Source organism: Nansenia antarctica, assembly GCF_963989245.1.
Source record: "Nansenia antarctica genome assembly, chromosome: 7".
Taxonomy (NCBI): domain Eukaryota; kingdom Metazoa; phylum Chordata; class Actinopteri; order Argentiniformes; family Microstomatidae; genus Nansenia; species Nansenia antarctica.
The window spans coordinates 10,615,068-10,637,915 of record NC_137677.1 but is presented as its reverse complement, the minus strand read 5'-3'; the positions used below and the strand labels follow the sequence as shown (position 1 = coordinate 10,637,915).

The window sequence follows — 22,848 nt, the reverse complement described above, 5'->3', positions numbered from 1 at the left end:
ACATGTAACGATGAATTGAAAATCAAGGACCCCAATTGAAATAAGCCAGTGGCTTTCTTGGGTTTTTATCCTTTTAGTTTGACCTTGTATGTAATATGTACTTTCATGTACCTACTTCTACAAACCTTCTAATAAAGTTTTTCAATCAATCAATCAAATGCTGTGGCTTGTGATATTCACAATTATATAATATGATAATGTGTCTTATGGCCTAGAAATACTGCTGTTACTGTATTGTTGTGTTAGTGGATTACTATGCATTGTGCTATACTATTCATTTGTGAGTTACAACTTCATGATATGCTGTCATACTGTATTCCTAGTATTGTGTATGAAATTAAACTTTAAAATGGAATGATTTGACTTGACAAATGTCTTAATCTTAACTGAGAATTGACAGCCCAAAAGGTTAACACCATTTACATGAATTCATCTAGCTCAATGTTCACTCCTGCCTTTCTATTTTTTCCAATGTTAGATTAAATATTTGAAGAGAGGAACGAATCAGAGCAATTAGACTGAGAGCAAATTCAAAAAGGAGCAAAACCAGTTCATTGGCAGGCATAACCTTCATTGCAGGGCATAATATGATGAATCATGCTTGTCCAGAGCAGGTTACTCATATTGCTTATCATCGCGCCACGCGCCACGGGCGGGACGGGACAGTGTCATTCCCTTTGAGCTGATGAGGGCAACAGACTGCGCAAATAGGAACTAACGGGTATGTGACTGTACTAAATACTCCAGGATTATAAACAACAGTTTGGAAAACCCTGGGATGGCTGCAATCCTTGTGTGACGATTCGTGATATTGCTTTTGAAATAGGACTTCGGGGGCGAAAGCCAAGGAGCGCCACATTACGCACGACCTTTTACGCTGCAAAAAGCGCATGCAAAAATGTCCTCCGCAGTTACTAAAGCGATGATCGAATCTTATGCTCTCATGTTCATGGTCATGGGGACGTTTTTCGTGTATTTCTGCGGCATGGTCTGGGCTTTCTGCAATCCGAAACTCAGCGGTATCGAGGAGGAGACGGAGCTGGAGGCAGCGCCAGAGGACAACTGCTGGATATGCGCCCAGACGATTCCACCGGAGCACATGTACGTCTACCACCCAGGTGCGCTCCCCGGGACCCAGCGAAACACCGGGGACTGGATCGCACAGACCACCTATATTAACTTTCTGGAAGACAACGACAGCCTCTTCACGGACCGCACAGGATTTGTTGGCAGAGACAGTCCGTCGTGGCGCACCTTAGATTGAAGCATGAAAAATCGTACTAAAATGTGCGAGGCAGTGTGTATTCTGTTCCTGTTCATTTTGTAAATAATGAAATGTACTTACTTACTTACTTTTACGTCTTCATTTTATTTGAGTTATTTTTTAAATTCAAGACAATGCCTTTTTTTTTGTTATCAAACATATATTGATGAATTCCTTCACTGGTTGTGCAGCATGTTGAAAAAAGTATATGACCAAAACAGTCCTTTTAAGATTTATTATTGGATGGTTTCTCCTTCGAAAACCACACTGCTCCAGAACACACACTGCAAGACAGGAATAATCAATAACATAATAAAACCACATGGATTTTAGTTACTGGAATGTTAATCAACAGACAGTATGACATATGGTCATTTTGATACTTTACAGTGTATGGACCAGTAGGTCATTACATTTTGGGGTAAAAATGGAATTCCCTGTCTACAAACGGACAAGTATAGATTAACAAGACAGGTGCACATGCAGTCTGTAATCAATGAGTCACCATGAAAGCAGCAATCCGATTCTCTCCTCCTCCTAAGCACAGTCTCGGTCTATTAAGACCAGCGTGATCCACAGGATTGTGGTCCGATTCAGGGTTGCTGTGTGACAGCCTTCATACCCTTTTCCTCTTCCCTCCGTTTCCTTCGCACTTGGTCTTCGAGCTCCAGTAATCTCTCCAACAGGGCCTCTGACACATCCTCGTCAATATCCATCTGGAAAAGGCAACAGGACATGACTGAATGACAGGAGCTGGCCGGGGACTGATAGCTTGTCAGGGTAAGACACAGCTTGAATGATAGTGTTGCCTGGGTAAATCGCTATCTGGAATAGATCTAGACACAAATCTATAACATTCACCAAAGAAAATAATAACCTCATGTTTCATTATTTGGACAGATCTGTTCAATCAATCTCCAGTTGAGATCAACACATCCAAAACAATCCACTGGGTTATAATCACCAGAATAAATATCAGTATGTGACAGGGTCTGGTCATTTGGGCCGCAAGTCGGCAACCAATCAAAATGTTCAGACTTTTATTTTGAAACACGGAAATACATTTCAACGTTGTTGAGAATCACAACACAAACTCGCTAGTCGAGCCAAAATACTGATGCAATGGATTGGGTGAGTAATCCCCACTGCTACCTAGTTAATTATAACACTACTTTACATTGTTAGCAGGCTCACAAAACAAGCTGTGGTAGTTGACTAGCGAGTGTGTCGTTGATTTTCAACAACAAATACAAAAAATGTATTTACATTTCTGAACATTAAATCGGATACCGACTTGCGGACCAATTGACCGAACTGTGCCACATATGTAGCCACAGTGTTATCAGTCAATCTATATCAAGCTGGATGCTTGGTTGGTTGGTAGGTTGGATGCTTGGTTGGTTGGTTGGTTGGTACTCAAACACAGTGAAAGTCCTCTGTACTTTTAGTACTTTTATCAAGTATTGATTGGATCTCTGTGGTCTCTAACGTCCTACCTACCTTTCGAGGTTGTGTGTAGTTGTTGCCCATCCCCGAGGTTAAACTGTGGTATTTGGCTCGCGGATCCAGCGACTCAGGTTTCTGCTTGAACAGCCAGAACTGCACAGTAGAAGTGTCAACACGGATCAGTCAAGGTCTCAAAGGCAGAGCCGATCAATTCGGCAAGAAAAATAGAAATACGGACGCAGATGCAGAACCAATTAACTTGTGCTTACAGTTGTATTGACTGGAGAGGAAGATGGATGTTTATGTGGGACCCTAGGAGAGGTAGAGCTGCTTGGACACATTATGTAGAAGTAGAATTAGAGCACTCTGTGCTGTGTACATACCAAGGCCTCTGCTCCGTTGTAAGGTGTCAGGGTGAAAGAGTTAGTGAACACTCTGATCTGGGAGGAAGTGTCAGAGAGATAAGGATGAGCACGCACATACACACAAGCATGAGATGGGATTGACTGAGCACGCATGCATGCATGCACGCACACACACACACACACACACACGCAGACACACGCATGCATGCACATACACACAGTCATGAGATGGGATCGACTGAGCATGCATGCACACACACGCACACGCACACAAATATACAGCGATATCGGGAATTCAGATGTAATGCTCTTGCACGCATTGCACATGCATATGCACGCACACACGCTTAAGAGATGAGATCGACATAGAACAGGAGGAGATATTAAGACTGATTAAGTTAAAGAGAGAGATGTGTACCACCCACCAGCCAGAAGATGGGCATGAGCAAGGTCCAGAGGAAGGTGGGGAAGGAGGGAAAGATGCCGAAGGCCAGGTTGGTCATCACAAAGCCTGGACAGACCACAGACGAGTACAGGCCCTGGTGGGGCAGAGAGACACAAGACTAAAGTTCTACTGACATCACCAACACAGCTCAACTATCAGTATCGGCTGACACAATATCAGCTTCTAGTACAGTTATAAAGGGATAGTTCAACTGAATTACACATTTCTACCTCACCTGCTTGTTGAGGTGTGTGTGTTTGTGTGTGTGTGCGTGTGTTAGCTCATCTGCTTGTTGAGGTGTGTGTGTTTGTGTGTGTGTGCGTTAGCTCACCTGCTTGTTGAGTTGTGTGTGTTTGTGTGTGTGTGTGTGTGTGTGTTAGCTCACCTGTTTGTTGAGGTGTGTGTGTTTGTGTGTGTGTGTGTGTGTGTGTGTGTTAGCTCACCTGCTTGTTGAGGTGTGTGTGTGTGTGAGTGTGTGTGTGTATGTGTGTATGTGTGTTAGCTCATCTGCTTGTTGAGGTGTGTGTGTGTGTGTATGTGTGTTAGCTTATCTGCTTGTTGAGGTGTGTGTGTGTGTGTGTGTACTGTATGTGTGTTAGCTCACCTGCTTGTTGAGGTGTGTGTGTGTGTGTGTGTGTGTGTGTGTACTGTTATGTGTGTTAGCTCACCTGCTTGTTGAGGTGTGTGTGTACTGTTATGTGTGTTAGCTCACCTGCTTGTTGAGGTGTGTGTGTGTGTGTGTGTTAGCTCACCTGCTTGTTGAGGAGTGTGTGTGTGTGTGTGTTAGCTCACCTGTGTGTTGAGGTGTGTGTGTGTGTGTGTTAGCTCACCTGCTTGTTGAGGTGTGTGTGTGTGTGTGTTAGCTCACCTGCTTGTTGAGGTGTGTGTGTGTGTGTGTGTGTGTGTGTGTGTGTGTTAGCTCACCTGCTTGTAGAGGTGTGTGTGTGTGTGTGTGTGTGTGTGTTAGCTCACCTGCTTGTTGAGGTGTGTGTTGAGCGCCAGGCTGAGCAGGTCGGTGGCGTACTTGGAGGAGCTGTATGACTGGCTGCCCAGGCGGTGCTGCGGGTCGTCCAGGCTGAAGGCCGAGCGCACGGCGTTACTGGACGAGGTCCAGACCACCTGGGAGGTCCCGCTCGCCGCCCGGCACATCAGCGGCTGCAGCTCCCTCACCTGGAGCACGGGAGGACCCGGGGTGACTCGGGGCCTGACGGGTCGGGGGTTTGGTGGTACCGCACGCGGCTGCGTTCGTTTGTTTGTAATGTCGTTGTTTGTTTTCGCCATGTAATCAACTGTCGAATCAACTGTGTTTTTTTTGCACTAGGCACAGGGTCGGCCAGTCGGCGCCCCCTGGAGCGATTAGGGGTGAAGTGCCTTGCACAAGGACACACGCGGCTCCCTCCTGAGACGGGGGTCGAACCGGCGACCTTCCGACCGCTAGCCGGCCTCTCTGACCGCTAGGCTACCGACGCGCCGCCGTTTCGTTCCAGGAAGTCGATCCCTCCGATCTGTCATCGTTCACTCCCCCCCCCCCCTTCACAGATCTGATAAGTGTGTCAGTAGGTATAAGAGTGTCAGTAGGTATAAGAGTGTCAGTATAAGCGTACGAGTGAAAATGTGGCGGAGCTTATCAAACCTGATCAGATCTGTGGGGGGACGTGTTGAACGAGGGGGGGGGGGGGGGGGGGGGGACTTCCTGGAACGGAATGCAGGACTGTGTTTATAGGGTCTGTGTCGCTATCGAACGTTTCGTCTTTGGTTCTGAAATCTATTTCGGTCTGGAGGACGACTGAGAACGACGTTACTGAATACAGAAACAGCCGGGCGCCGGGGCTAGCATCACAACAGAGGAGAATAAGGGAGAGGGGATTCAAGTACAACGATAAATGTATTTATGCTCTAGGCAAGGTGTCAGAGCCATTGAAGGCGACCCTGGAGCAATTAAGGGTTCAGCGCCTCACTCAAGGACACTCCGACACGCGGCCAGCCGGGATTTGAACCGCCGCGAGCTGCCGACCTCGCGATCATTAGACGCCGGCTCTACCGGCGGAGCCACAGCTGCCCCACTTAAAACACAGCGCCACACAGCACACACACACACACACACACACACACACACACAAACACAGCGCCGGCCTGCTCTCGAAAGAATTCCCTGCCATTCCTGTTGAATCTGAATTATTTATTCCCAGAAGGCTGAGGTAAGCAGTTTAATGGCCGAGGCTCTAAAATTAGCAAGCTGTAGCCGTAGACTAGCCTCTGGGGGAACGAGGGGACACTACCTTTTGTCATAGAAACCGCAGTTGTTAATGTTTGATGAGGACTGTTGCTAAGTGACGGCTTGCTTGAGAAAGTAAGATGGATCTAGAGACCTTTAATGTCCTGGAACGCGTAGTTCTCAAGGTTCTACACACATAAGCAGTCTAGATATGACTCTCCCACACAACTACCTCCACCTTTTCACTTATTGACATTTTGCTGAAGCTGAAAAAGCATTAAGACAAACAAACAAACAAACAGCTGAACTACTCTAACATATCAATAAAAAAAAAAAAAAAAAAAAAAAAACACAAAATGCATCATACTGATTCGGCCTCTGGCTACAACGTGTGCCTTCTTCTGTATAGGTATAAATACTACACCATTAATCCACAACGTATATAAATAACATGGAGTATACATCATTCAGGAGGTTGGGAGTGCTCTGTGTTTCAGCTCACCAGTAAGAAGTGGCCAAAGATGTTGGTCACAAAAACTTCCTGCAGTCCGTCGGCCGTGACCTTGTCCTTCTGAGTGAGGATCCCCTCCCCAGTGGCCAACATGGAGACCGCCTTGCTGCCAAAAACACACAACGCCACCAACGATGTGTGACACGTTCTAGTCTTTTGGTCTGCATGTCGGCAACCAATCAAAATGTTCAGACTTTTCTTTTGAAACACGGAACTACGTTTCAATGTTGTTGAGAATCACAACACAAACTCGGTAGTCAAGCCAAAATACTGCAAGGCAATGGATTGGGTGAGTAATCCCCACTGCTACTATAACACTACTTTACATTGTTAGCAGGCTCACAAAACAAGCTGTGTTAGATAGACTAGCGATGTGTCATTGGTTTTCAACAAGGGGGACATGTGTTCACATTTTTCGAAAGAAAAGTCTGATCATTACATCGGATGCCGATATGAGGACCAAATGATTTATGATTTATTTAAAATAGGGACAATGCACATTGTCATAAGGAAGCAGAACACCCACACCAAAACAACAGAGGAGCGCTATGGTGGTCGGCCTACCTGGAGAAGAGGCCTTTAAACATCGCTTTGACATCCAGCTCAGGGTTTGGCATAATGCCAGCGTTGAGGTAGAGATAGTCCAGCCTGTTATACCTGCGCGACACACAACAAGCACAGAGCCCGGAGGGGGGCGGTTCTTGACTTTCCTATATTTTCTGGACTGGTAGTTTGATTGAATAGAGAATTTTTCCATTGGATAAGAACATGGTGTAGACAGACAGACAGACTCTAAACTACCTGAGTTTAGACTCTAAACTACCTGAGTTTGGCCTCTTGTGCGGCGCTGAGGACGGAGGAGACGCTGCTAGTGTCCATCTGCAGCAGGGCCACCTGGGCCGCGGGGTGAGAGGTCAGGAGGGCCGAGCGGGCGGCCTGGCCCCGGCCCAGGTTCCTGCAGGCCAGACACAGCTGCAGCCCGGGGTCCTCCGTCAGGAGCCGCTCACACAGCGCCAGCCCTATACCACTGCAGGCAGGCAGGGACACAGAGACAGAGACAGATGTGAGGGTTTTGTTGTTGTCTATTGTTGACGCGTTTTCAATGAATGAAGCAGATCAACTCGTTTACTATCCGGTGGGCTCAAAAGATTAGAGCGGTTTGAATGAATGGCTTCCTACTGCCTGCCCTGGTTCCCTTGTTTGCCTTTCGTAATCGCCTTGCCTTCGACCCGAGCCCTCCACACGCACGCGCGCACACGCACACGCACACACACACACACACACACACACACACACACACACACACACGTTTATTGTTGTACACTGTTAGTAGCTAAGTATCTTTTTGTTTTCCCATTCAGGACAACATTCAGTTAGGGTTAGGGGTTGATCTAAACACCGTCAATGTCCGGGTGAAGCCTACTGTCATCCCAGCCGGGCTCTGGGTATGTCTATGGGTATGGATCTCCAAGACACTTGGTGTCCCCAAAGGCCTACTACTACATGTTTGTGCTCCTTTACTATGCAACTAGTGTACAGTTTTTAGTATTTTAGTATATTTTAGTGTTTTTATAGTATTTTTTTAGTATATTTTAGTATTTTTTTTTCCTAGCACCAGGGGAGCCCCCCCTCCTAAATTTCGTTGTATGGTACCTGTACTGTATTAATGACAATAAAGACCATTCATTCATTAATTAATTAATTCATTCATTCAAATGACAGCGTGACACGTTGACGCGTCTGGGAGCTCACCTGACCCGGCGAAGGTATGAGCCACAAAGTTGCACAATGTTCTGCTAGACGGACACAACCGAGACACCGAAGTAAATAAGTACGATTACCTGTTCGCTCCGGTCACCAACACCACCTTATTCATTTTGGACTTATTCCAATGTGCATGTATTACATGAAACCAGTGGTCTGGTAGGGACAAAATGATCTGGTCAAACCACTACAGAAAGTCTTCCTCATGCCCCGCCCCCATGGTGTGATTGGGTGTCACTGCAACACCAGCCAATAGCGTTGCGACCTCAGTCAGCCCAGACTCAAGGCCAGGCAAGTTTATTTGTATAGCCCATTTCATACAACAGGGGCAATTGAAAATGCTTTACATATCGTGAGCTTAGAATGATAAGGTTCTATCTCCGTTTAGGGCAGTTCAGAGATATTGAGCGTCAAAGTTTTTACATTCCATTATGTTTTGTGAGATGGAACCATTGTATTTTATTAATTACTAACTCAAAAATGTCAACATTTAAAAAATAACACCACACAGGCATTAATAAACACCTAATGGATCAGATTATGTAAAAAACTAACTTTTGACAAAAATGGAGATAGAACCTTATAATTATAACGTCACGATATAGCAGAAAAAGAAAAAAAAAGGAAAAAGGATAGTAAGAAAAAAATAAAATGGCAAGAATAGATACATATAGAAAATAAATAGATACACATTTAACAACATAATAAGACAATTAATAAAAATGTTATTACTGCAACTGTATTCAAGCGCTGCTCTTCCCGATATGGCGTGTGAGATTGCAGTGTAAAGACAGTAAGAGTACAACATATTAATTTCATTATAATAAGTGCAGTAGTTGAATAAGAGGCAAGTCAAATCGTTTTCGTTTTATTTTCATATTGTCAACAGATAATGACATACAAATTAGACCAAATCTATGTTTTCTTTGAAATAAACATGGTTTAATAGCAAAACAATCACTCACAAAGATCTAATAAAACTAAACAATGATTTAATTTCTTTGTGCATTAACACAGCCATAACGTCTGTACAACTTTACTATACATAAGTATGCCCTCGTCCCATTTATAGTTGGCACATCAATAATAAAGCATATTATTATCATACACTGAGAAGCACTGAGATGTTATGTCCCTTTGTCTAAATGAAATCAATCCAACGCATGCCTCATCCTCTCAATTATACTGGACATAAGTAAATACCAGACCATAATTACCATGTGTTAACTTACATCATATGTACAGATATTTCCCATAGGGCAATATACAGCTTAAGGTCAGGGGTCAAACCTCAAAGCGACGCAAGAAACAACTGAAAACAACAGAACAGGTTACAGGATGAAACAGGTTATTATTAGAGAGGAATAGAGTTCACTTAGGGTCAAACAGCCAATAACTAGATGTGAAGACACAGCACGTGATGACGTAGGGTGGGGTCATAAAGGAGCCAAAGGACAGAGATAACAGAGAAGAGGCTGTAGAGGAAGGTTGAAGGTTGGTGGAAATGAAACGGAGGAAGTTTGACGTGGTATCGAGGCCACGGCTAGGATAAGAAGACAGATTCAGGTTGATGAAATCATATTTAGAATATGCGTATGAAAATGTTGTACAGGTGCTGGGAAAAATAATTAAATGCAAAAATAAAATAAAAAATGACTGTATTGTCTGAATAGAAGACCTCCTGCAGGGGTCTTGTTTTGTTCTGAGGGTTCAGTGGTTTGAGCTCAGTAAATGTTGTCACGCCACCACACAACCACAAACATGTCTCTGACCGGTTATGAACCCTGAAACCAGTCCCTTTGTAACCGTTTTTTTCTTCCACAACAAACACTTTGCATGCTACTGCGCCTACCTCCTCCACTCACTGTTCAGCGCTCCCTCTCTTTCAACAGAGATACATCGTTTACACAGTTTCTCGTCAATAACAACTTTCCCTTTTTACACTTCCAATGTGACACGATGATAGCTTAAACAATAGCTGTTGTACAGTACTAAGCTAGTAAACAGACTGACCACATTATCATTACCAAAGCTTACAGTCGCCTACATTTCACTTTCCAATGACACGTCTTCACTTCCTACAGAGTGTCCATCGAACCATATCTGTGAATCATTGAAAACCAGTCTTGATTGAAGCGACTTTGGTCTGATCAAGTATTGACTGAATATGTACCGTAAAAAGTACAGATCAAATGCAGCTTATGTGTGAGCACGGCGTTCATTTTTTTAACAGTGTTTCCAGTACAAAATGTAATATGCATTCCAAGAGCAGTTTGCTTGGCTAGTATAGACCACATAATGAGAAAAGACTTGTGGGTTTGAAAACAAACCTCATATTAAAGTATTATGGCATTGAGTGAAATACGAAAATTGTGTTAAGAGAGTTGCCATGCAAAGAAGAAGAAAAACTGAACCGAACTTAAAAGGGCATCAATACACAAACATATCAACAAAAGGCAAACAGAACAATCAAATATAAACAATACATATAAATATTAATACAACAATATTGATATTTGATACTGAACAATATCTATTGAAATACACAGTCATATACACTGATGTCTAAGCACTCTTGGTCAAATATCACTGTCAGAAACATATATTGTATATTGAGAGCACCTTGAGTTGCATTATGGTTGTTATCCATGATATGAGTTTGTTCATAACTGCTAATACCAAAGTAAATGTCTGAGAGACTGAGATGAAAAACCTAGCAGAATACAAAATGTTCTTGAACTGTCTATAATTCGCCTAAATAAACTCAACGCCGAATGAAGATATTGATGGAACTGCATTCTTATTTACATTCAAGCAGTCTTCTTAAAGAAAACACAAGAAAGTTGTTCAATTCATTGTTGTTGCATTACATTATCAGGAATACATGACACATTACAAGGTGGGAACTTTCCACTCATTTCGAATACAATTTGGAATAAACAATACATTGTAAAAAGTGCCTAACTTTTATTGCTACATTTCACTTTGGCTTCTTCGTCTATGGCAAGCTACCGCCAATGGTACTTACAACACACTCCAACATGGACAAATTATTGGTCAAAGGGAGAGGTGTGTGTGTGTGTGTGTGTGTGTGTGTGTGTGTGTATGTGTTTGTATTACACTGTAGCGGCTATGCCTATGTGCTTGTGAGTGTGTGTGTGTGTGTGTGTGTGTGTGTGTGTGTGTAGGAGTGAGTTAGAGAGAGAGAGAGAGAGGGGGGGGGGGGTGTTACTGTATGTGTTTGTACATGCCTACTGAGCACCTCAGCCAGTGTGACTGTGCTGACTGGAGTCAGCTGACTGTGGGCAACACATCAATTGTCTCTGTCTGTCTGTCTGTCCTCCTGCCAGTCCTTTCCCTGGCCCTCAGGCCCTAAAACAGTGTTTCCCAAATGGTGGCGCAGAGGTGGTGCCCGCTGGGGGGGGGGGGGGGAGGAGGGGGGGGGGAGGCACGGCCGGTCCATCTTTAGTCGTAGCTTAAACCTGGAATGCGATTGACAGTTGAAACGTTTGGGAATCACTGTGGAAAAATCAAGGCCTTAAAGCGGCGGGGGGTCGGGGGGCGGGGGGCGGGGGTGGGGGAGGTGCAGAAGCCTGGGGGGCCTAGGCCTGGCTGTCCAGGAGGGCTCGGTGGATCTCCTGGAAGGAAGGCCTCTCCTTGGTGTTCCTCCTCCAGCAGCTCAGCATGATCTTGTAGACAGAGTCGGGACACAGCACGGGCTGGGGCAGGTAGATCTGCAGCACACAGAGAGCAGGGTTAGGGTTAGGGGACACAGCACGGGCTGGGGCAGGTAGATCTGCAGCACACAGAGAGCAGGGGGGCACAGAGGCTCAGAGACAGGCAGCATGTTGTTATCTGTAGCATCGTTCAATTCAGCGGCCGTGTAATTATCGCTGAAGGGACGATTAAGGCAACCGACGATGAGGAAGAATCAGTTCTCTCGTCTGTGTGTGTGTGTGTGTGTGTGTATGTTTGTGTGTGTGTGTGTGTATGTTTGTGTGTGTATGTTTGTGTGTGTGTGTGTGTGTGTGTATGTATGTGTGTGTGTGTGTGTGTGTGTGTGTGTGTGTGTGTGTGTGTGTGTGTGCTCGCGCATGTGTACATGTGTGTGTGTGTGTGCGTAGCCGTAGACCCTCCCCTCTCACCTGTCTTTTCTGGTCCCTGAAGAACTCTCCTGTGTTCTCTATGACCTGCTCGTCTGTGAGCTGGCAGTAGGGCTGCTCCTTGCAGAAGGTCAGAGTCTCCCACAGGGTCACTCCGAACGCCCACACGTCACTGGCTGTGGTGAACTTACCCTGGTAGGGGAGGAGGACAGGAGGGTAAGACTCACTACTGCCCTGGCAAACAACCAAGGTGTGACGCTGCCACGTTTCAGAGTCCACGCAAATTATTCCCCAATAATTTTTCTCCTTCTGAATACGTTTTGTTATGATAAATTCAGGTGTTCAACGAACGCATTACAGCTCTTCCCCGGGCCTAGATTGTTAATCTAAGACGGTATCTTAAAAATGTGCTAACCGATTATCTTTAGGCTCATTCCGAATTATGGTCTCATAATTAGGGTGATGGGGCCTTTTCAGCCGCAGCCGCAGCCCCGTCCCACTGGAACGCCCTCCCTAACCACATCAGACAGGCCAACACCCTCCCAACATTCAAACAGGCCCTCAAAACCCACCTCTTCAAGCTCGCCTTCACCAGTTCACCCTCTCCCCACCCCCTTCCCATGTGTCCCCAGCACTACCTTAAGGGCCAATCCCAATTCACCCCTAGCCCTTCGTTTTTACCCCTATGGCTCGATTTGCGCGTTCACGTTTAGGGGGAGGGCTATCCCAATTAATATTTCATCGAGCCATGGCTTCATTTCGAGGGCTAACTATGACTTCGTTTCGAGCGATTCCAGGACCAGACTAGCTTTGAAGCCATAGGGGTACGCTACCCCTTGATTCCAGGATGCATTGCGAATCATCTACAGAAATCTTCTGTCGCTCTATTCAATGCGGAAATGTCATTTTACTTTCTCTGTAATTACTTATTAATAAAGATTAGAAAAATTATGATAACCATCTTATTGTCTTAGTTTAATGTCATTACAATGCATTATAGACCTTTTATTTATAAGAAGCATAACCAAAACATCGCTTTTATGTCGGTGCTGTGTCTAACGTTACAGTAACGCAACGCTGCATGACAGTCGAGCATTTCAGAGATGTACAATCATAAATCAATTATTACCTGTGGCGTTTGACAGCGGATGATGGTACACATATGTAAAGTTATCTATCAAACGTTAGTTTAATGTCATTACAATGCACAATAGACCTTTTCTTTATAACAAGCATAACAACAAAATTGCTTTTATGTCGAGGTGCTGTGTCTAACGTTACAGGCTGATTTGTGGACATCATATGACATATCTCCATGTCTAATGTCTGATGTCTAATGTCTGATGTACTAATGTCATTTCAATGCATTATAGACCTTTTCTTTACAACAAGCATAACAAAAAAAATCGCTGTTATGCCTGATCACTTCCATTAGACTACTAAAGCAAGACACCGGAGCACTCATATCTGAGCGTTTGTCACAGGCTGACAGTCACCCTGTTCCTCTGCCCCGGCAACTGACCCATAGAATGTGCGCGATTAACATTTCAGAGATGTACAATCATGAAATAAATTGTGGTGTTTGACAGCGGATGATGGTAGACATATTTAATGTAAAGTTATCTATCTAAAGTTTTCTATCCACAGGCTGATATGTGCATGATAGGCGCGAAATCCACCCCCCCCCCCCCCCCCCCCCCCCCCCTTGGTGGTATAAATTGTATTGCGGCATACCAAAACAACTCGCAATCTAATCCGAGCAGTTGTTATTATGTAATATTATTGATGGATGTGACATTTTTGATGGAGGGCAGTGAGCGGGAGACTCATCAAGGACATGTAGTTAATTAATGCAGTGGACAGCGGCTGTTTCTCCAACGTTCCTGTCACTTCGGATTTCGGAACGTCATAAAATTAAATATGTAAGTCATGCATTTTTCCATGTTTCCCATTGATGGCATATGACGCCGTAAATTTAACTAAAGTTCAGCCGTGAAGTTGTTGCACTGTTGTCCTAAATCAGTGCAGACTGGCAGGGTAGGAGCACAGGTTTCATACAGGTTAGAGCTTATTCTGTCATGGTCTGATAATGAAGCATTGTTCTTTTTTATTTGATGACTTGTTTGATCGATTGATAGCGTAAAAGTGAAGTTGTGAATGAGTCGCGAGCGTCAATGCTTTTCTACGATATTCCTGTATCAGTCTTGAAGGGTTGTCCCTCTTCCATGATTTCTCAGGTGTGTTGATAATAAACGAAAAAAGATGCTTATAGCACACGCAACAGAAATAAACACAGCTGAAGAAGGCATTGCGAGATGTGAGAATTCGCCGGCAACATAACGCGTCACCCGTACCGCGTCTATTTAAACCACTGTTGATGACGTAGCCGCCGTGAAAGGCCGTCCCAATTCATAGGGGTAGATTTCAAGGGGTATGGCTTGTGGCTCTGTTCGAAGGCCTTGGCTTCGAATCGAGTCACACTCGAAAACGAGCCATAGGGGTAGAAAAGGGAATCGGGATTGGCCCTAATTCGGCCCCTATACTTTCTAAAAGCGTAAAGCGTCTTTGAGTGAAAAGCGTCCACCAGGAGGGGGCGATGTCTCACCAGCAGGATGCTCTCCCAGGACATCCAGCGGATGGGCAGCACGGCCCGGCCCTGGATGCGGTAGTAGTCTCCGCTGTACAGGTTCCTGCTCATGCCGAAGTCAGCGATCTTGATGGTGTAGTTCTTCCCCACCAGGCAGTTCCGCGTGGCCAGGTCCCGGTGGACGAAGTTGAGGGAGGAGAGGTACCGCATCCCCGAGGCGATCTGGGTCGCCATGTAATGCAGGTTACTGGAGCTAGAGAGAGAGAGAGAGAGAGAGGGGGAAAAGTTAGCGACTAGCGTTAGCATCTGGGAGACAGGCATCGTGAAATCCAAAGAGTCACACGCGCACACAGACACAGAAACACACACACACATATGCACTGTGGTGACCCGCACGCAGGCCCGGGTAAACCTGGCCTTCAGCACCCTGGACAGCGGCCGCATAGACAGAGGGGCAGAGTAATCGACGGGGTCTACGTCCGACACACCCGGCTGGTGCGCATTACTCCATCAGGTCGAGGGCTCGTTTCGACAATACGTCAAATGGTCAGCACAGCACGCACGCAGGCTCAGACACACACACACACACGCACACAAACACACACACGCACACACAGACACACATGCACACATGCACACATACACAAACACACTCACGCACGCACGCACGCACACAAACACACTCACGCACACACGCACACACACACAGACACACACACACACACACACACACACACACACACCAGCACACACACACTCACGCACGCACACACGCACACACACACACACACACACACTCACACACACACAGACACACAAACACACTCACACACACACAAACACATACACACACACACGCACGCACACACACACAGACACACAAACACACTCACACACACACAAACACATACACACACACACGCACGCACGCACAGACACACAGACACACACGCACACATGCACACATACACAAACACACTCACACACACACACACACACACACACACACACACACACCTGACAGTAGGTGTGTTGCTGAGCAGGGCCAGCTGTCCTTCGGGCTCGTGGCGAGACAGGAACTGGTTGAGGTCTCCGTTCTCCATGTACTCTGTGATCATGCAGAGCGGGTCGCTGCAGATGCACACGGCCAGCAGGCGGATGATGTTGGGGTCCTTCAGCCGCGACATGATCTTTATCTCCTTCAGGAAGTCGTTTCTGCCCACGCAGAGGAAGGAGAAGCAGACAGGTCAGAGAACATTCTAAAGGTAGCGCCACATGTCAGCGTTGAGGAACCAAAGCCAAAGGCTGCGTTCGTAAAAATCCGCTCTGAGAGCCCCCCAGAGCGCACATTGGGTTCAACGTAATAAAGGGACCAAGTCATTTGATTGGGCAAGAGGCATTCCATGAGTGCCGATCAGATTTCCAGAGCGAATTTGCGAACGCAGCCAAAGAGTGTTACTCTTGTGTACTTGGACAGTAAGATGTAATAAAAAATTTGGATTCTGAATTCTGATTCTGATGTTTGACATGCTTTTGTACACATTATAACAAACTGAAAAGGTGTGTGTGTGTGTAAGTAAGTAAGTAAAACTTTATTTATATAGCGCCTTTCGTACATGAAATGCAACTCAAAGCGTGTGTGTGTGTGTGTGTGTGTGTGTGTGTGTGTGTGTGTGTGTGTGTGGATATGTGTGTACCTGGCGTTCTTGTTGGCATCTGAACGGAGCATCTTCACCGCTACCATGACTGGCTGGTTCTCACTGATGTCAAAGGAGAAGTCCTCATCCATGAACTCCTGCATGCCCTCCGCCTCACAGAGGTGCACCTGGAGAGAGAGGGAAACAGGTCAGCTCAGAGCAAACAGGCCACATCCTAATTTAAAGGCAAAGCCTGTCGTGTTCTGTCGTTGCTCCCCTCTCTGGCCACACTGAACATTTAAAAACGTACATATGCTTTGTTTGGACAAAAACAGAGCTCTCCACCGAACGTTCTTTATCAACATTCCTTGATCACTACCGATTTATAATGGATGTTTAGCCATTATAAATGTTTTAAATGTGAAAACGACATACTGGACCTTGAATTGACCTCATGTTTTAGATCCTTGGAGAGTGTGTCTGTGTGTGTCACTAGCGACTGCTTTGAGAGCAAAACAAGTGGTAGTGGAATAAAATGTTTTAAAACCCTCGCTAATAAGCGGCATTTCCACGTAACTCTCGACACCGGGGTCATTCCGGGGTCATTCCCCTGGAACACTGACCTCTCCAAACTGCCCCTCTCCCAGCTTCTCTTTGAAGGTGAGAAGTTTCCTGGGAAACTCTTCCACGGCCACGTCCTTCCCAGAGAGCAGGTCCATGGTTAGCGCGGGGATGGCGTAGGTGTTGCTCCCGGTGACGCCCTGCAGGTTGACGATGTCCGCCTCGGCGTAGTGAGGGACGCCGTCCTGGGCCACGGTGGACGCGGGGGATTTGGAGGCCGCCGTGCTGGTTGAGGCTGGAACCCAACAAGAGGCACAGACTCAGCACTCTGGGTTCCTAATGCTGAATTCCATACAGGACATAGTGGACTGGCCCATGTTAAGCATGTTTAGTGTTTAAACCCTGCCCTGTTCTAGGAATATCCAGTTTCTCTGAGCATGAAGGAATGAAGACTTTATTTAAAAATATATTATATATATATATATATATATGTTTTTAGGGCTTTTCTGCTTGATTGACAGTAGAGATTGACAGGAAGGATGGTTGAGAGAGAGGAGGGATGACCGTGGGAGGAATCGAACCGGGACCCTGTGATTACATGGCTGACGCCTTAGTGTGCTATGCCGGCCAAGCACCCCTGACAGACTTTATCTGACACGTTTAAAATACACCATCAGAGGCTGGTGAGCCATTCCTCATTACATTCTTCGGTGCATTCTCATTTTATGCACCCAAATTGTGGAATACATTGCCAGTTTACATTAGGGATCATGCAACCTCAGCAAATATGTTCAAGTCTAGACTAAAAACCCATCTTTTAAATATTGCCTTTAAATGACTAAATCGTTCAATTATGATTATATGATGATTGGAGCACTTTGAGCTGCAACGTTTGCAGGAAAGGTGCTATACAAATAAAGGTTATTATTATTATTATTATTCCATGCATTATAATGAGCCCGCCCGTCGAAAATGATCGAGGATTAAAAGCACAACAAGGTCTACAGACTTATATAATAATAATAATAATAATAATAATAATAATAATAATAATAATAAGGATGTTTTATTTGCCATGCAATCAACTTTGTCAATCAATTGTTGGCATTTGGTATTTTTTGCTCTAGGCACAGAGTCAACCATAGTTGGCGACCCTGGAGACACAATTAGGGGTTAAACGCCTCGCTGAAGGGTACATGCAGCTCCCTCCTGAGACGGGATTGGAACCAGCTCCAACCTTCTGATTGCTAGCCGGCCTCTGTAACCTCTAGGGAGGCTACCGCTGCACATGGTCGGTAGATGACGCCCCCCCCCCCCCCCCCCCGGTTATCTGGAAACCCTGCCGCGTGTGTCCCACTCACCGGCCTCCTCCGGGGCCTGAGCGAACTCAGGCAGCTTGCGGATGAGACGCGAGGGCTCCTGGTAGTCGGGCCCCAGGGGAAAGATACGCTCGTACGTGGAGCTAGACTCCTGTTCGCTGGGCGCGGACGACGACTGGTTGTTGTTGTTGTTGCTGTAGGCGAACGTCTCGCTCTGTAGTGACAGACTAGCAGTTAGTTCATCGTCCAGCATCCGCCTGGAGGCCTAGAATGAAGGATGCCGGGTGAAGAGAGAGACATGGGAGACATTCCTGAACACATCTGACCATTCCTGAACATTCCTGATCATTCCTGAACATTCCTGAACATTCCTGAACATATCTGACCATTCCTGAACACATCTGACCATTCCTGACCATTCCTGAACATTCCTGAACATCTCTGACCATTCCTGAACATATCTGACCATTCCTGAACATTCCTGAACATTCCTGAGCACATCTGACCATTCCTGAACATTCCTGAACATTCCTGAACATTCCTGAGCACATCTGACCATTCCTGAACATTCCTGAACATATCTGACCATTCCTGACCATTCCTGAACATTCCTGAACATTCCTGAACATTCCTGTACATATCTGATCATTCCTGAACACATCTGACCATTCCTGAACATTCCTGAACATTCCTGAACATATCTGACCATTCCTGAACATTCCTGAACATATCTGACCATATCTGACCATTCCTGAACATATCTGATCATTCCTGAACACATCTGACCGTTCCTGAATATATCTGAATATTCCTAAGCATAATACACAATACACACAACAACCTAACCCTTGCATGCAGAACAGGGGAGGCTAGTGCAGGTAGAAATCGGAGGACAGACATATTACAGACTCACTGTCACGCATGGAACGGAATAAGGAAGGGTTTCAAACACAATTCTAGCACATACAGTATATGTGTTTAGTACCATTCCCATATTCCAGTCCATGTGTTACAACGAGCCTGTCCCTCTGATTTCTACCTCCACCAGCCTCTCCTGATGCAGAACTAATGGTGCTCAAATAACAGTGTGTGTGTGACTAAAGGCACACTTTGATCTAATTTATTCTGAAACATTCTGAGTCATGTACAATGTGTTGGTCTACATCCTCCCGTCCTGGAGAGAGGCCCGCAGCGTTAGCAGCGTGTGTTTGGCTCCAGCTCAGCGGTGACACATCTGATTCATCTAATCCCAAACTTCTGACGATCAGTTGATTGGTTCATTCAGATGTGACAGCGCTAGGCTGGGACAAAACACCCTGGGCCTCTCCAGTAGGGGGGGTATTCCATCAATGTCGCAAAAGGAAAAATCTAGGCTTATTTCGATTAAGTCTCGCGAAACTCCTAAAACAAATCCAGGCTTATTTTGAGAAATCTCGCGAGACTTCTTGAAATAAGCCTAGATTTTCCTTTAGCGACGTCGATGGAATACCCCCCCTGGGACCAGGATTGAGTATCACTACAAACATATGGGGTCTACTAACACCTCTCTGAGCAGGTCTGTGCGTGTTCCAGGGGAGGCTGGTGGAGGTAGAAATCGGAGGACGGACTCATTCGAATGCATGGGATGGAAACGTGTGTTGGATACCATTCCTCATTCTGTTCCATGCATTACAAGGAGCCTGTGCCCTAACCCTAACCCTTGACCTCCACCAGCCTCCTCTGCTGTGTTGGTTTCTATATGTGACACGGTCTGGTCAATTGGTCCGCAAGTCGGCATTCCGATTTAATATTCGGACTTTTCTTTCGAAAAATGTAAACACATTTCAGCATTGTTTAAAATCAATGACACATCGCTAGTCAACTAACACCGCTTGTTTTGTGAGCCTGCTAACAATGTAAAGTAGTGTTATAGTTAACTAGGTAGCAGTGGGGATTACTCATTGAATCCGTTGCGTTGCAGTATTTTGTCTTGACTAGCGAGTTTGTGTTGTGATTCTCAACAACGTCGAAACGTATTTCCGTGTTTCAAAACACTCGTCAGAACATTTTGATTGGTTGCCGACTTGCGGCCCAAATGACCAGACGGTGTCACATGGTGTGCAGTCCTATGAGGAGTATGTGATAACAAAGCAGTTTAGTAGTGGCTTATCTACCCACCGTTGCTGGAATTATGGGTAAACTATTTTTTAATCTACAAATCATGGAACAGGCTGCAGGAATGACCTCTCACCTTCTCCAGCATCTTCTGCCACACCTGTCTCCACAAGATGATGACGATGATGGCCACCAGGATGAAGATGATGGCCACCAGACAGCCAATGAGAATACGTGTGTTGCTGTCGTCTACTTTGTGGGTGGGGTCATCCCCTGGGGAGGGGATAGGGAAAGACACCTTTTGACGGGACGATAGATATAAAACAGGAAGAGGTGAATTGTGGCACAGGGATTTGTGTGTGTGCGCACGTGTGTGCATGTACTGTACGTCTGCGTGTGTGTGTGTCTGTGTGTGTATGTACATGTGTGCGAGTACGTGTGTGTGTGCGTGTGCAGGGGACACTGACCTGGTTGTGTGCTGGTCGGGGGTCCAGTCTTCGGGGGGGCCAGGGTAGTATTGTACATGGCCGTGTCTGGAGAGACAGCAGAGGCAGAGGGGATACATTTCATGAGCCAGAACGGTAAAAGTACCTGAGGAGATTAAATGATACATCGTATCACCGGCGCCCCCCTCCCCTCTCTGGAAGAGCTGTACAACACACGCTGTCTCAGGAAGGCCTCCAAGATCTCCAGAGACCCAACCCACCCTGGGTACGAACACTTTACCCGGCTGCCCTCGAAAAGGCGGTACAGGACCATGGCCGCAAGGACAAACAGACTGAAGCACAGCTTCTACCCCAGGGCCATCCAGGCCCTGAACACAGCAAAGACCTAGGTTCTGGGCCCTGGACAGTCTGGACGGATTGATGGCAGCTGCTGGACTGAAAAAATCAGGTGTAGTGCTGAGGCACAAATATGTACATTTCTAGCCTGCAAACTGCGACACTTCAAATGAATGTGCAATAACACTATGTGCAATATGACAACCCTAGTCGTCTATCTGTACAGTATAGTATAGTGGATAGTGTACATAGCCTTTATTTATGTAAACCAGCTCCTTCCCTTCTTGTGTTTTTTTTAGTTTTTTTTTTTCTTTCCTAGCACCAGGGGAGCCACCCCTCCTAAATTTCGTTGTTTGGTACCTGAACTATAGCAATGACAATAAAGACCATTCATTCATTCATTCATTCTTTGACCAACACTCTTCGTCTGTTCCTGTGGGAGAACTCTCAGAAGAACCATTTCGGGTTCCACATTACCTCAAACCGTTCTGTACGGACCCCGGAAGTTCTTCAAAGGGACGGTCGGGGGAACCCTTATTTTGTTTCGTTTGTTAAGAATGTACGGTAAGAGACGCCATGTTTTTTCCCGGTGACGGAAGTCTCATACCTGATTGGAAGGTGATCTCGCTGAACATCATCCAGGCGTCGGCGAAGTAGAACTGGCACTTGATGGCGCTGGCCATCTGATTGGCCAGGGAGACGGTGATGAACCTGGCGCTGGGATTCCCGTCGTCCACGACCGGGACGAAGGAGAGGGGCTTGGCCTCCCAGTCCGACTCGGAGCGGAAGTAACACACCACCTGCTGGAAGGCCTTGACATGCCGCAGGAACATGTTGTTGCAGTGCACCTGGAAACAGACAGGGAAAGACAGAGAAAGACAGAGAAAGATGTTGTGTTAGTTGACTAGCCTTGTGTCATTGGTTTTCAGCAACGCGGAAACGTATTCATATTTTTCGAAAGAGAAGTCAGATCATATCGGATCCCGATATGAGGACCAAAGCATTAGAACGTGTCACAAATAATCAAATATGTGACACGGTTTGGTGAAAAGGTCCGCATGTCGGCAATTGTCAAGTTGCGCAGATGACCAAAAAGGTTTTTAAATTGTGTTTTCCGTTTTTTTGCATATTACACAAGTCCAAGTGTTGAAGTGCCCACTCGATATAACAAACAACAGTTTTAGGGTAACTAAATATGTGTAAACAAACATAGATTTTAGGACGTGTTCAAAAGCAAGGACTGTGTGATCATCTAATTATGTTTAGGTATGTGTTTTTAGCATGTTGATGTTCAGCATGCTGTGATGTGCTAAACATGCAGTTAGATGTTCATAGCGATGTTTACTTTTTACCTGCTAGCTACCAGCAGCTGTTTTGTGTGTGTTTTGATCCAGAGTGAGTTTCTCCAATATTTGGTTTGAGGTGTACCAACATTCAAATAAACATCTTCTTCAACTATTTTCAGATTTCAATGTATGACACATCATTAAAAAAGCTTACAATATGCACTTTCATAACACAAAATGTGTTACAGTACACAAGATGCTGGGAACACCATTCAAGACAGTCCTTCCCATTCACCTTCATGGTAGTGAAGTTGCGCGTTCGGTCAAACTCGAACATGATCTCCACGTATCCGCTTGGGAAGCTTTCATTGGTCCAGCCCACGTAGTCGTACCCTGGCCACACGCTGTACACGTGACTGTGGGTGAAGTCGTCCAATCCACACATACCGTCTGTCAGCTGACCCAGCCC

General features: G+C 45.7%; 2 protein-coding genes across 5 annotated transcripts in view; both read right to left on the bottom strand.

Moving 5' to 3' along the window:
- Positions 1-1,490: 1,490 nt before the first annotated feature.
- hsd17b7 (hydroxysteroid (17-beta) dehydrogenase 7) lies at positions 1,491-8,207 on the bottom strand. 2 transcript variants are annotated; one of them, XM_080535710.1, is made up of 9 exons: positions 8,088-8,207; positions 7,070-7,273; positions 6,811-6,903; positions 6,238-6,352; positions 4,493-4,690; positions 3,501-3,614; positions 3,094-3,150; positions 2,765-2,863; positions 1,491-1,980 (listed from the first exon to the last, which is right to left on the bottom strand). In XM_080535710.1, exons 1-9 carry the CDS (start codon positions 8,120-8,122, stop codon positions 1,858-1,860), a joined length of 1,038 nt encoding a protein of 345 aa, XP_080391836.1. In that variant the 5' UTR covers positions 8,123-8,207; the 3' UTR covers positions 1,491-1,857. The 2 variants fall into 2 exon arrangements, with proteins under 2 accessions (XP_080391836.1, XP_080391837.1); XM_080535711.1 differs by lacking the exon at positions 8,088-8,207 and adding an exon at positions 7,999-8,061.
- Positions 8,208-8,945: 738 nt separating this feature from the next.
- The window catches only part of ddr2a (discoidin domain receptor tyrosine kinase 2a), a 53,727-nt gene continuing 39,824 nt past the window's right edge, over positions 8,946-22,848 (bottom strand). Inside the window, exons 7-17 of one of the 3 annotated variants that reach the window (XM_080536120.1) lie at positions 22,675-22,848; positions 21,701-21,941; positions 20,779-20,844; positions 20,448-20,584; positions 18,260-18,482; positions 16,961-17,193; positions 16,398-16,525; positions 15,718-15,915; positions 14,719-14,953; positions 12,156-12,305; positions 8,946-11,744 (exon numbers count right to left, since the gene is read on the bottom strand). The exon at positions 22,675-22,848 is cut by the window's right edge and continues 10 nt beyond it. In XM_080536120.1, coding sequence (XP_080392246.1) covers positions 11,613-11,744; positions 12,156-12,305; positions 14,719-14,953; positions 15,718-15,915; positions 16,398-16,525; positions 16,961-17,193; positions 18,260-18,482; positions 20,448-20,584; positions 20,779-20,844; positions 21,701-21,941; positions 22,675-22,848 — 1,917 coding nt within the window. In that variant the 3' untranslated portion in view covers positions 8,946-11,612. The remainder of the gene's footprint in view (positions 11,745-12,155; positions 12,306-14,718; positions 14,954-15,717; positions 15,916-16,397; positions 16,526-16,960; positions 17,194-18,259; positions 18,483-20,447; positions 20,585-20,778; positions 20,845-21,700; positions 21,942-22,674) is intronic. The other 2 variants (XM_080536122.1, XM_080536121.1) reach the window with 2 other exon arrangements.

Excerpts from the sequence above, each read along its gene's own strand:
- hsd17b7 (XM_080535710.1), bottom strand. The coding sequence starts at position 8,122 with ATGAATAAGGTGGTGTTGGTGACCGGAGCGAACAG. Across the intron at positions 4,691-6,237 it reads TCTTTGGCCACTTCTTACTG|GTGAGGGAGCTGCAGCCGCT; the intron begins GTGAGCTGAAAC and ends CCCGTGCTCCAG. Across the intron at positions 3,615-4,492 it reads ACACACACCTCAACAAGCAG|GGCCTGTACTCGTCTGTGGT; the intron begins GTGAGCTAACAC and ends CTGCCCCACCAG.